Source organism: Camelus dromedarius, chromosome 20, assembly GCF_036321535.1.
Source record: "Camelus dromedarius isolate mCamDro1 chromosome 20, mCamDro1.pat, whole genome shotgun sequence".
In the NCBI taxonomy this organism is placed as follows: domain Eukaryota; kingdom Metazoa; phylum Chordata; class Mammalia; order Artiodactyla; family Camelidae; genus Camelus; species Camelus dromedarius.
In genome coordinates this window covers 25,227,799-25,242,138 of record NC_087455.1, presented here as the reverse complement: position 1 = coordinate 25,242,138, position 14,340 = coordinate 25,227,799, and the positions used below count along the sequence as shown (strand labels likewise).

Sequence of the window (14,340 nt, the reverse complement as noted above, 5' to 3'; positions counted from 1 at the left end):
TTTTATAAACCACTAAAGGAAAGATGCAGCAGAGATGGTGCAGCCTCAGCAGAAAATTATTTTCTTAATGAAAACAAGGTTTTGTGGAAATAACTGTGAATTGTAACCACTGATGAAGCAGCTGCTTTTTACTGGAATTTTTCAAAGAGATTCCAGGGAAATGTTGAGGACAGAACATCATTTCCCAATTACTTCATAGGTAAGCTATTTAGGCAAAAGGGTGCAGAAATCCAGTGCATACACTCTTAAAGAACATTTTCTATACGAAGACAATGCATATTAATACAGTAGATACAACAGAATCTTTAAAATACTTTGTACTGAGATAGGGAGTAGTCATAAAAATTTTGTGTAGAAACATGTCACAATTGGAGAGACAAAGTACTCTAAAGGAATTTGTAAGTGTTGGACTTGAAGCTAATCAGCACACTTTTGTTTATTTAAGCATAGTTGATTTATAATATATTACTTTCAAGTGTACAACATAGCAATTTCAATATTTTTGTAAGTTATACTCCATTTAAAGTTATTATAAAATATTGTCTATATTCCCTGTGCTGTACAATATATCCCTATAGCTTATTTACTTTATATATAGTAGCTTGTACTTCTTAATCTTGTACCCCTATTTTGCCCTTCCTCTCTTCTCTCTCCCCACTGGTAACCAGTAGTTTTATATATATCATCTTCTTTATCCATTTGATTATTGATGGACACTTAGGTTGATTCCATATCTTGGCTATTGTAAACAAACCCATTATGAACATTGGGTGCATGTATCTTTAAATTAGTGTTTTCATTTCCTTTGGATATACACCCAGGAGTGGGATTGCTGGATCATATGATAGTTCTATATTTAATTTCTTGAGGAATCTCCTAACTGTTTTTCACAATAACTTCACCAATTTACGTTCCTACCAACAGTGTACTAGGGTTGCCTTTTTTCCACATCATTGCCAGCATTCATTATTTGTGGTCTTTTTGATGACAGCCATTCTGACAAGTGTGAGGTGATATAGCTCATTGTGGTTTTGATTTACACTTCTATGATGATTAGAGATGTTGAGCATCTTTTCAAGTGTCTGTTGGCCATCTGTATGTCTTCTTTGGAAAAAATGTTTGTTCAGATCCTCTGCCCATTTTTTAATTGTACATATTTACTCTTCTGCATGAAAGAGTATTATAAATTCGTTGAAGATAAATGGATATTACTAGTATGATAACTAATGGATAATTAAAAAAATCCATTTATTCTAAACAAAATTGATATTCAAAGAAATATATCCTATGGAAAAATCATTTTGAAAAATAATGTTAAGAAGTTTTTCCAGGTTAAACAATTTTGTTTCTGAAAGTGGTTTGAGTGTGCTTACTCTGAAACATTAATCTCTTCACATTTAAAAAATACTGGAAACTTTCCTTCACTTGTTAAAAATCTTACAAGTAAAGAGTTCTTGTGGGTGTTGAATCCATTTATAAAATATTCAAATGTAATATTTTTGATTAGTTTGCAAAAAAGCTGACCACATGAAGGAAGATGAAAAGTTATTGGTCAAATTTAAACAAAAATTTGCATCATCTATGAATGAGATTGAAAAACAATTTTTAAAAATTATTAACCCCACTCTCTAATACACTTCTCCCATTTGGACTTGTGTATCTTTTTAAGATTTCTCTTTCAAATTTCTCTGATTGTCTTAGTTTGTTCATTTAAATAGGAATCCTATAAGCTAATAGTAACATCTGGAAGCTGGATAGGATTCAGGTTTGTTTTTTGACAAGAATGCTTCATAAACAATGTTGTATGACTTGATCAGAAGTCACATGGCGTTCAGTTCTTTGTTTTTATTAATGTAAATAGCTATTGGTTAGACCCACAAGCTCATTAGGGGCTGCAAAATGGTGATACTGTAATTCTATCATTCTACAAGGAGAAATAGTTTTATCAACTATTTAGTTACTCTGAGGTACAGTTTGTCTAGAATAGGCAGGATAAATGCCCAATTCTTTCCCTTCATTTATCACTTTTCAACATAACAATTTTGCTCCCTGGTATTGCCTACAATATCATATACATAGTGTATATGATGCATCAGATATATCGTATCATTCATAATATACAAAGGCATAAGGGAGGAAAGAACCAGATCAACAGGATCAACTGAAGGTTTAATAGAACTGGAACACAGAATGAGGAGAGGGAGAGGAAATGGTGAGATTCTTTCAACAAATATTTATTCTGATGTATCATATGCAATAAGGTTGGATTTTGTGCTAAATTTCCAAAATACTAGATCTTTCTCCTGATAAGAAGAATAACATTATACCCTTTGCTTCTCATCTATCATAGGCAAAATTCTTTGCTGGCCTCCAAGATTGTTGTACTTGCCCTGTATAATCCCCAGGGCTGTGAATGTGATGGATTACACTCCTGTCTCTGACCTCCAGATCCAGATTTACAAGGCTCGTGTGATTAAGTCAGGATCATACAGACAATCTGCCCTAAGAGGGGCCAGGAGCTGAGTATGGTCACCAGCTCACATCCAGCAAGAAAAAGAGACTTCAATTCTACAACCTCAAAAACTTACTTCCGCCAATAGTGAGCTTAGATAGATCCTGAGCTCCAGATGAGAATGTGGCTTATTAAAGTCTTGATTTTGACCTTGTGAGACACAGAGCAGAAAGCTTGGTGCAATAATACAAAAGGATATGACAGTTTGAAATAAATATTTTGATAAAATGTTTCTTGGGGAAAATAAATAAGGTTTTCATGTTGGAAAACAATAAAACATACTGAAATGTTTTAAGTCAAATACATGTTTCCCATTGAAATAGTAATACTGAAAACCAGCTTGACTTTGCATTTAATCACTTTTAAGAACATGAAAGACTGAGTTATATGGTTTATAGGACTAGAAATGGTGCAGGTCCATATAATAAGGGAGAAATGATGCTGGAGCAGTAGAAAGCTAGCAGGGAAATGAGGATGGGGCAGTGAGAGGCACGCTGAAATGGAAGAGGAGAAGAATGGTATAGAAGTAGGCCACTGGCTTGTTTCTTGGCCAATGTAATCAGTACATATAGAATGCATTTAAATCAAGGGCCACCCTAAAGAAATCTGATGACTCCCTTAGTCTGAAATAGTGCAGGTTACAATGGCAGAAGCATCTTCTCATGAGGAAGGGCAATATAAGTCAACTGCTCTAATTCATAGCCCTCTAGGTTCTCTTCCTCCTTGGAGAACTTCCCAGTCCCTGTGGCCACCCTCCAAATTGCCTCAGGGATGATCACTGTGACACTTCTGCTCTATCACAGAGTGGGTACAAAGCCTTCTCTCGATTATTCATGGTACATTTGACTCTAGCCTGGCACATTAACAAAACTTTATAAAGGAAGTATAATGGGAACAGAAATAAAATATAATTCACGAGTGGTATCTAGATGAGTACTCTGAGAGACCACCAGCTCCATCTGTCCTCTTACAGCCGCCTCTCTGACTGTTCCTGTTCAACTGACCTTTGTCAAAGACATCTCTCTGTTTCTCAATAATCAAGAATGCACCTGACACATACAGACATCTCTTGGGTTTTGTCAGAAGCAGAGCATGAGAAAGGGATTTGAGGGCAAGTAGTTCAGTTGAGAGGTGATTCCAGAAGCACTGGTAAAGGATTGGAGACAAGACATATAAGAGAACAGGACAATAAATAGTGTGCTACCAGGCTAGTTGCCATGTGACCAACTGGAGCTCATTACTGCTAGGGAATCAGGGAGACAGTGTAGAATATACCCCAGACTTACCTTGATCAAGTGGGAAGAAGCGGAGGTGTTAATCTACAGGTACCTGTCATCTGTTGAAGACTGCTTATTGAGACATTAACCATCTGGCACTTCTAGCTCACCATGTGTGGGAGCTGAGCCTGCTCTCCTGGTCAGAAAACAAAAATAAACAAACAAAAACCCAACAACAAAAAACATCATAACTCTTGATAGAGAATTGCAGGTTGCAGTTTTTCCAGTAAACAGCTTTTCTTACGAAGAGGAAATCCCACAAGGCACAATGGTGCCTGCTGTGAGGCTTCTCAGAGTCTTGAGACCCAGCATCGGTTGGTGGTCAACAGGTCAGCACACTTCTACTGATCCCTGTCTACATACCAGGCACCCTCTCCAAGTGGCTTGTCTCCACTCTCAGCCTACAGTCTCACAGAAGCAGTAACACCAGAACCTAGCAGTCCAAGAGTGACTATTGCAGAGGCTTTTGTTTTTTGTACAATAATAGAAATTCCCATGTCTCATTTCCCCTGCTCCACTGCCCCCAGAAATGCTGTCACCCCGCTCTCTGGGTGTCCCCTCCTGGGCTGGGGCTCAGATCTACACTGTTGCTCTCTGAGTATTAGACTCATTGTGTTAATCACTAGTTTAGAAATAGGCAGCTCAAATATTATCAAATGTTTTTGTTACGCTAGGATCTAGTGCTTGTTTCTGCTTGTTCCTTATACTCTAAACAAAAAATGCTGAATTCTGAAAAAATGTTACCCACATGATTCTCATTAGTATATAAATAATCTGATGTTTTTTACATGAGCTCTTTGATATTTGGGGGGAAAATGTATCTTTATAATATTTTTGTTGAAAGCAGAAAAGGATTTTTTAAAAAATATAAACTGTCAAGAAGAAAATGGCTTATAGATCATTTTTGAGTTCCCGCAGTTTTCACTCATGTGTCATGTGTCTGTCTATCGCTCCACCCACCCACTCACCTACTCAACCTTTACTTACCATCTAAGCTGTCTTCATATTATACTGGCTCCTGCAAACACAAAGTAAAATAAGACACAGAACAAGAACTCAAGTTATAGTCTGGAACAGAAAAAGACAGTGCAAATCACCTGACACTTACTTGTGTTTCAAGAATGTTCTAGGCACAATGTTACTTTCTAGTAAGACAAAAAGTAATTAAATATAATCCCTGACCCTCAATGCTCATTATCTGGACAGAGAACAAATCTGTTCATAGTTGACTGGAACACAAGTCAAACTGAAAACCTTGTAACATAAGTAGAAGTAAAATACCATGAGAGCATAGAAGAAGGGTGAGTAAATGAATTTAGGGGGAGTTGGGTGGACTTCAAAGAGGAGATGATTTTTCCTGGGTGTGAACGTTCACAGGCACAAATGCTGTAGGCTGCAGTGGGCACTGGGTGCTGCAAAGTGACCTAGGTGCGGCAGAGTGGGCTTTTAGGTGAGGTTATTTATTTCATTATTTTCACACATATGAAAATCACTGGGAAAAGTGTATTAGTCTGTTCACACTCATGATTCCCAATCTCAGTTAAACCGTTATAAGCACTTGGTAAAGTTGTATAGCTCCTCTGGACTTTTAGCTCTCCCATTTCCTCAAGTGGTTTTTCCAAACCTATTTTCAAACACTGTTTAATTGAACTGCTTGCACTCTCATAAAGTTTCCTTCCCTTCCACTTCCTCTGTAAAATAGAAGCCATTAACTGGCTGTTTGCTCAGTGGTATTTCAGTCTCTTTCTCTTAGAGGAAGAGATGTTTCTCCTCCTATTCAAACTAAGCCTCCTCTTGCTGGCTCAACTCAATCCCACGTTCTTTATGTTCCTTCCTTCAGCCTCAGCTCCTCTACAGGCTCATTTTCCTTAGCCTGCAGGTACATTCACACATCTGTCATCCTAAAAACCATCCCTATCCTTGTTCCTGTCCCTCTAGTTTCCTCCCTATCGTCTTCCATTCTCAGCCATCTTTTGAAAGTCTGATCTAAACCAAAGCTGCTCAAACTTTAATGTCCCTAAGAGTCACCTGAGGATCTTGTAAAATGAAGATTCTATTTCAGTAGTGGGGTGTGGTCTGAGATTCTGCATTTCTAATGAGTCCCCAGCCTGTAACGGTGTTCTAGAAGTCATTCTAAATAGGGAGGAATCTGAACTCTAATTTTCCACTCATTCTTACCTTCCATTTATTTACAACCCTCTTGCTATCTGGAGTTTAACCCCTACACCTCTAACCCTGCCCTCACAAAAATCACCAATGGCCCCTTGAATGCCAAATTCAATGCATGCTTTTCAATCATAATGCCCTCACCCTCTATGGTGAGTTAGTCATCTCTGATTCTAGATGCAATCTACTCGCCCGACTTCTATGACTTCCTTCCCTCTCAGTGATTTTTCTCTTATCTATCTAGCTGTAATTTCTTGTCTTCTTTTTGAATTCTCTTTGTTTACCTGCTCCTTAAGATTTTTATGTTCCATCAAAATTTTCAGTGAGATCTATTTCACTATATACTCTCTTGAAGTAATCTCATCTAGAAATTTTAATTTCTGCTTGGGTAGCATAGAGTCCACTACCTTCCACTTTAATCCTGCTTGAGCTCAGAGTCAATATATCCTATTGTCAAGCTTGACTCACTAGTATCTCTAACTCAAAGTATAAAATTAAACTCATTAGACACTCCCCCAAATCTGTGTTCCCTATTTTGGACATTTGTGCCATCTTCTACCTATGAATCAAGACAAAAATTTGGAATGACCTTGACCCTTTCCCCATCTTCCATCTAATCATTGAATTATTTAAATTCTTTTTCCTTAAAACCTCTCAAAATTCAACTTAATCCAGTCCATCCCTTATTGTACTGCTGTATGGTTCAGGGCCTCATCCTAACAGACTTGTATAATAGTGTCCTCACTGATTCAAACTTCTCCAGTTTCACCTCCTTATGATGCATCTACTAATTGCAGCAAGTATAGTCTTTCTAAAGTGTGCAAAACCCTTCACTGTTTCCCTTTAACAAGAAAATAATACCTAAGCTTAGGAATGACATAAAGTCCTGTGTTATGTAGCCCTATCTCGAGCTTCATTTCCTGCTGCCCCTCTCGCAAATAAACTTTACAGTCCATTCATACTAAACGACTTGGGGTTCCTCATAACTCCATGCCTTCTGACACATTTATGCCTTTGCAGTTCCTCCTCTGTCTCTCTGCAAACTCCCAATAAACTTTCAAAACAAAGCTCAGACACCATCTTCTATGAAATGTATTGTGTAAATTGAGGGAGGCCTACATATTTCTTTAAATATAAAAACATGTACATATAAAATTTACTATTGAGTAGTCATCACTCATTTGTTTTCCTTACATACATTGTTATTATACACAACTATAAACAACACGACCTTCAGCACTTAATCACCTTACTTCAGTATTCTCATTGCAGCTTAAACAAACTTGCAACTCATTATGAATATTACAGTTATACCTTTCTCCTAATGGAAATGTTCAAATTAATTTAGAGCCTTAATAATTTTCTTCTCTAATCTTTCATATCACTGTTTTGATATTTAGACATAGTATTAAAGTGCACACAAATGAATATTGCCTGCTTATAATATCTTCTCTTAAATTCATTATTTAACTTACCATGTTTTAGTACCCTTTTAAAAGGTCAGTTCTGGTTCCTTACAGCATATATAGGAAGCATGTATGTATTTCTAAATTTAATTTATGTAAGAGGAACTTAGGTAAGGTAGTCTCAGTTCTGTGGAAGAAACAGCTATTAATGGTACCCCTCCTGGCTCCCACCATCACGATATGCACATGGACTCTCCCTGAGGGCCAAGGTGAGTAGATGGATGAGCAGGAGGGTGAGCAGTCTTATGAGTGAATGAAGTAGGAGCTCACCTGGAAAAGATGATATTAGCAGTCATTCTCTTCTCCACCAAAACAAAACAAAATATCCTTTCATATTTTGATTAGAGTTAATGTATCAGAATTTGAGAGAGTTTGTCTGGGGTTGAAAGACAAAGCTCTGGGAGTTACTGTCACTACCCATTACTGTCATTTGGGATTGAGTCTACTGCATTCTTTCTTGAAGGAATAAAAGACATGTAATGACTTGTTTAATATCAGTTTTTGCTAGGAATCTTCAAATTTTGCTCTCTATCATAACCTCAATGACAGATATAGTAAGTAATCAATAAATCAATAATCAGAGGAATACATGAGAAAATACTGACCTTGAATTAGAAGAGGTTTCTTTTATTGAAAGAGCCAAATCAACTAGAAAAAAGAGGCTGCAGCTGAACCTTAAATCTAGGGCTAAAAATTAGATGCCCAAATATATCTAAATTCAAAATCATTATCTTACATTAAAATATAATAACAATAATAAATGTGTAATAAAAATGCATAATTACTATTCAAGAGTACACCTCATTATTCACATAATTTTAAATTAAAGGAAGCATGTAGACCTCCCTCAATCAACAAAACATTTGTGTTCCAGCAAAGCTGATAATGAAGTGAATTTCTGAGGTAACTAAAATGATTAAATTTGAACATCTCTTTTTTCTGGAGGAGAATGGGCTTAGTTTAAAGTCTGAAAACAAATGGCTTAAGGTAGTGTTCAAATCTATGATTATTTGATTTTATATAGATATAAGAGATTTCTTAATCTTTCAGGGCAGTCTAATTCCATTCAACAAATAACAAGATCTACTAGGTTCTGTGGAGAATTTAAAAACTGATGAGATAGGCTCCTACAAAATGGTAGGGAATATAGACAAAGCTCAAACAAAATGTATTAAGAGCTGTAAGAGTAAGTGAGTGGAGAGTGTCAGTTAATAGAAAGCATCAATCAGAAAACCTGTCACGAAGCAGTTAATATTTTGAGCACTATAGAGGATTGTTAGAACTTTTGCCCATCTGGAGGAAGAGAACATCATCTTAGGGAGCGGTTCTGAAACTTCAGGATGCATAAAAATCTTATGTGTGTGAGTCGGGGTGGGGTGGGGCTGTATCACTCTGTGTCAGTTAGCTGTTGCTACAATAATGATGTTTAACAAAATACCCCAAAATATAGAGATTCAAGACAACAAACCCTTATTGTTTCTCATGATTATGCATGTTAGCTGGGTAGTTCTGCTGATCTGGGCCAGGCTCAGTTGAACTCAGCTGAGATCACTTACGTATCTGGAGTCATCTGGTGGGTCAGCTAAGGGTTGGCTGAACTAGGATGGTCTCACCTAGTAAACTCAGTCTTTTTTCCTGTGGTCTCTAATACTCCATTAGGCTATCCTGGGCTTTTTCTCTTGGCAGAGGTAAGATGGAGTTGAATGGCTCTTGAGATTTGGGCTCAGCAGTGGCACACTGGCACTTCTGCATTCTATTGGCTAAAGCAAGTCTCAAGCCTTGAATGGCTATTCAAGGGATGAGGAAATAGAACCACCTCTGGATGAGATGTGCTACAAAGTCACAATGTAAGGGAATGCATGAGGAAGGGGGAAGGATAAGGGCCATTTCTGCAATTAGTTTACCACAGAGGCTTCTCCATTTTGACTGTAATACTGAGTAGATGGAATGGGGCAGTCTGGTGATGCAGGCTGGGGTAAACCTGACATGTTTATTTTAAATTCAGGCAATAGTGAGGCAACATCTAAGGGCTCTGAGGAGGGAAAAAACATGTTGAGAAGTCTGACTTTAAGAATAAGCTTGTGTGGTTATGGGGCTAATGAACAGAAGCAGCGGATAGGAGAAAGAGGATCTTTTCTAGTCAGGTGGAAGTTAATGAAAGTTTGAATCAATGCAGTAGCAATGGGAACAGAATCAAGGGGAAAGGTAAGAAACTTCCTTACAGGGACTGAATCAATAAGACAGCTGGTAGGAATAGGCAAGGAGGGCCAGAAGCATCTCCGTTACGCTCTTTCACTTTTATACCAAACTCAGATATTCAAAATACACCCAATTATTCCATATCGAGTTCCCAGAATTTATTGTCAATTGTCATATAATAATCCGTCATTTAATGACTGACAGGACAGCTTTAAGCAAATAAAAGCAAAAATAAACAAATGGGACCTAATTAAACGTAAAGGCTTCTGCATAGCAAAGGAAACCAGGAAAATGAAAAGACAATCTACTGAATGGGAGAAAATATATGCAAATGATATGACTGATAAGAGGTTAATATCTAACACATATAAAGAGCTCATACAACTCAATGTTAAAAAAACAAACAACCTGATTTAAAAATGGGCAGAAGACCTGAATAGTTATTTTTCCAAATAGGAAATTCAGATGACCAACAGGCACACGAAAAGATGCTCAACATCACTAATCATCAGGGAAATGCAAATCAAAACTACAAAGACACCTTACACCTGTCAGAATGGTTATCATCAAAAAGTCTACAAATAACAAATGTTGGAGAGGAGGTGGAGAAAAGGGAACCCTTGCACACTATTGGTGGGAATATAAATTGGTGCAGTCACTCTGGAAAACAGTTTGGATATTACTCAAAAAACTGAAAATAGAACTACCACATGACCCAGCAATTCCACTCCTGGATATATATCCAAAAATACCAAAAACACTAATTTGAAAAGATACATGCACACAGCAGCATTGTTTACAATAGCCAAGATATGAAAACAACCTAAGTGTCCATCAACAGGTGAATGGATAAAGTAGATGTGGTATACATACAATGGAATACTATTCAGCCATGAAAAAGAATAGAATTTTCCCATTTGCAGCAACAAGGATAGACTTGGAGGAAATTATGCTAATGAAACAAGTCAGACAGACAAATACTGTATGATAGCACTTACATGTGGAATCTGAAAAATACAACAGACTAGTGACAGTAACAAGAAAGAGGCAGACTCACAGATAAAGAAAACAAACTCGTGATTACCAGTGGGGAGAGGGAAGTGGGGAGGGGCAATATAAGGGTAGGGGGAAAAAAGAGTTATTATGGGATTATATGAAATTACATGTGTGAAACTTTTGAAAATTGTAAAGCACTATAAAATTTAAAGAATCTTTCATTCAATAAAAAAAGAATACTTAAGAAATTTAAAATAATAATAATTGATGGGACATAACAATCATACAGTAGAGATGTGGCACTCAGACCCCCTGCTTTGATCTAACATTCTAATGGAGCTAAGCTTTCTTATCATATCCAAGACTAAAAGATTTTTCAAAGATTGAGTTCATTTAGTAGATCCCTTTAGTTCATTTAGCAGATCCCCCCCATGCAGGGAACCCATACTTTCGTAGATCTCTAATTTTAAAACTTGTAAAATATTTAAAATGAGATGGAGTTACACAAATATGTTATTTTCAATTTTATTTAAATCAAATAAAGTTGTGACTGATGTGAAGAAATTGGCATAGAAAACACATGAATTTAATTAACATAAAAATTTAAAAACAAAATCCTATTACCTAATTATCTTATTCTGAAATAATTAAATGCAAAGGATATACATGTTAAATGGCTACCAACATGTAGGCATAACACAATGTACATAATAGAGTCATAAAACATTTTATACTGCTTCATTATAAATAATTGGAAATATTATTTTTTTCAAACCCAGGTAACAAAACAGTAAATATCATACTTTCTTTTTTTTTCCCCATTATTTCATTTTATTTTTCTTTATGAGTTGGGAAATAGTATTAGTTATCAAAAGGCTGGGAAAGAAAAATCTGCAGGAACACAAAGGAACAAAACACTCACTCACTCATTCACTTAAATGAAAACAATCAAGAAGATTTTTAGAAGGAGAGGCTAAACGGTACTATGAAGGAGTCACCAGGAATAGAAAAACTGTGGACTACCTTCAAGTATCACCTATAAGGCAAAACAGGGTTGTACACACACACAAAAGTATAAACATTTGATGGTAAACTTTAAAGAAAAATTTCTTTAAAACATGAGTAGCTTTATTCTCTCAAATGGAAGAAAGCCACAAAGGCATAATAGATCAAGTCACTAAGTATAAAATTGGTGTTGTTGACCTGATAACAACTTCTATTTTTCTAAGAAAGGAGACCCAATATGGATTTCAATTTTATTATCTTGTAGTACCTCAAGGTTTGATAAAACTGTTCACTCTTATAACCTTGCACACTTAAAGGCAGAAAGCACTTCTTGATAAAGTATTGTAGTAAATTCAAATTGCCACACAAATCTGTGCCCAAAATTCACTTAAAATAGACAATCCCATAGGAATATTTTCATTAAGAGATTTATAGCAGCTACCAGTTAGAATTTTCTTAGTCAGGTGATTATGATTAATTTTCTTTTTTTGTATGTTTTCCTTAAAATATAACAGAAAGGTTTGTCAGTTTTCTCCACTAACAATAATTAATAAAAATCAGAAATTGCCTAAGAAAACAGAGTCCAAGGGAGAAAAATATGAAGAAATAATATATTTCATAAAGTGGTTAAGTGGATTTTTTTGAAAACATGTTTATTTGCATCAACTGAGGACAATGTTGGAGATTAAACAGCTATTAGGTTTACTGTGGATATAAACATGCTATGTACAATGATATTTATAATTCTTCTTTTATTTTTCATAGACTTCAAAGTGTATCTTTTATAGAAACTGGAACAGGGTGATCTGGAAAGCAAGTTTCAGTTAATTAGGAAAAAATTAAATTAGCATGAAATAACAGGGTGAAGAATTAAAGATCATTATCTTAAAAATAATGGAGTTACCCTTAAGTGTGCACATGCAAGAAGATACTGTAAAATGAATTGTTCCAGTTTACTTGATTTTATTTCAGCTTCATACACTCTAAAATACTGCTTTCATGTATAATATCAAAGAAAATATTAAATGCATGTATATTATTTTAAGGGCTTGATGATATATTTCACATTCTTTAGACTTTACTCAGGCTATAAATATATTTATATTATCAGTCAATTAGTTTTTTAAAGTAAATTAAAACTGTAGCATGGGGGGATAATTTTTCACCTCATATGTCCCTACTTGATTATGTTCATTTTTTCTGAAAACTGTATCAAAAAATTAAACAGTAATCGAGTGTGTTTCTACCTCATGCTGCTATTCTTCATGCACTCTAATTCTTTATAGTTTACATTTGAAGACGGGTTAATTGAAATCAACTAGTAAATATGATTATGGAATTAGGCTTCTGAAATCCATTAACATTTAACCAACTCAGAGGGCAATGCTGTTCTTCCTGAACTTTTATTAAAGTTGTGCAATAGTACAAACTTATTGTTAGTAGGTTTGTGTAGAAATAACACCATTTCACTGGTGTAATACATATTTTTCAAAGGATTATGGCAGGCCTGTTTTTATTCTTCATGTGTACTCTTTGTTGTTGTTGTTCATTCTCTTCTTCTTTTTCTTCAGTCTTATATGAAATAAACCATATTTATCATCTGGCTACTATAGCTCCAAAACAAGATCCAGTAGTAGTTTGAAGCACAGCAAGCTGAACAGTTTCTTCCCTTTTTAAAGCATGACAGTGAGTGGCATTCTCTACAGTCAAGCCGCGTGAACACAGTCATCCCAAGTAGAGACTTCAGTGAACTCAAAAGGTTCCAAGTTCACAGTCAAGAACCTTGGTGACTTCACATAACTGCTACTTGTTGCTGGAAGGGAGACAATATTGTTTGCTTCAGAAGTTTTCAAGCAGTTTCTCATCTGGTGGCCTCTCCAGAATTCTCTGTGGTTTTCAGAACTGCTTTTGACATTGTGCCTTCAAAAGTCCAAAGGTCGAATCATCATAGTTGTGGAACGTAAGGAGTAACTGGGCCCTTTGAAGTAATGCCACTTTATCCCGTTCAGTTTCCCATGGTTCTGTCCCGCTGTATAGAACATTCCATTTAGATTGGATGGGCCACAAGCATCAAACCACCAGCCTGAAAAATTAGTTAATAACGAAAGAGAGAAGAAGGGGAAGAAACAATTATAAGTAAATGGAAAATTTGGAAATGAATGCCAGTAACTGAGGGGAAGCCTTCATACTTGTGATTATTTGCAAACAGGAGGTATTTAGTAAATATCTTCTTGGTAGTGAAATTGTTTCAAATGGCATCCAGTTTAGACAGTGTACAAACAAGTGGGAGAGAAAAATGCTCTCATGAAAATCAGCTTTCAGGGTCACTCCACTGGGACTCATTTCCCATTGTAAGGATGGGGAGCATCTGAGCTTCAAGATATGATATATGACAGGTCTGAATTTATAAGAAGGACGGTAAAATGCAGATACTCTTAAGAGGCATTCGACCTGAAGCCTGTTATTGGAAACAGATTAACTATTAGTGATGAACTTCAGCAGCTTAGACAACTGACATCTAAAGAGAAAGAAAGATGTTCTCCACCTACTTCATTATTTTACCAAGAACTGGCCCTCAGCTGCTTCTGAAATTAATGGATACTGGGAGATGACAATGAATTTGAATTGCTCTTCTCTCTCTGTAGTTCATAGCAATATGGGAAGTGTTCAATAGTAGCCATATAATTCCTATATAGTAGTATTTTTTTCTGTGACTGTT

At 36.0% G+C, this 14,340-nt stretch overlaps 1 protein-coding gene across 2 annotated transcripts in view; it reads right to left on the bottom strand.

Moving 5' to 3' along the window:
- Positions 1 to 13,011: 13,011 nt before the first annotated feature.
- Positions 13,012 to 14,340, bottom strand: part of ANGPT1 (angiopoietin 1) — a 231,667-nt gene continuing 230,338 nt past the window's right edge. For both annotated transcript variants that reach the window (XM_010981856.3, XM_010981857.3), the window contains exon 9: positions 13,012 to 13,704. In XM_010981856.3, the coding sequence (XP_010980158.1) occupies positions 13,544 to 13,704 (161 nt within the window). In that variant the 3' untranslated portion in view covers positions 13,012 to 13,543. The remainder of the gene's footprint in view (positions 13,705 to 14,340) is intronic.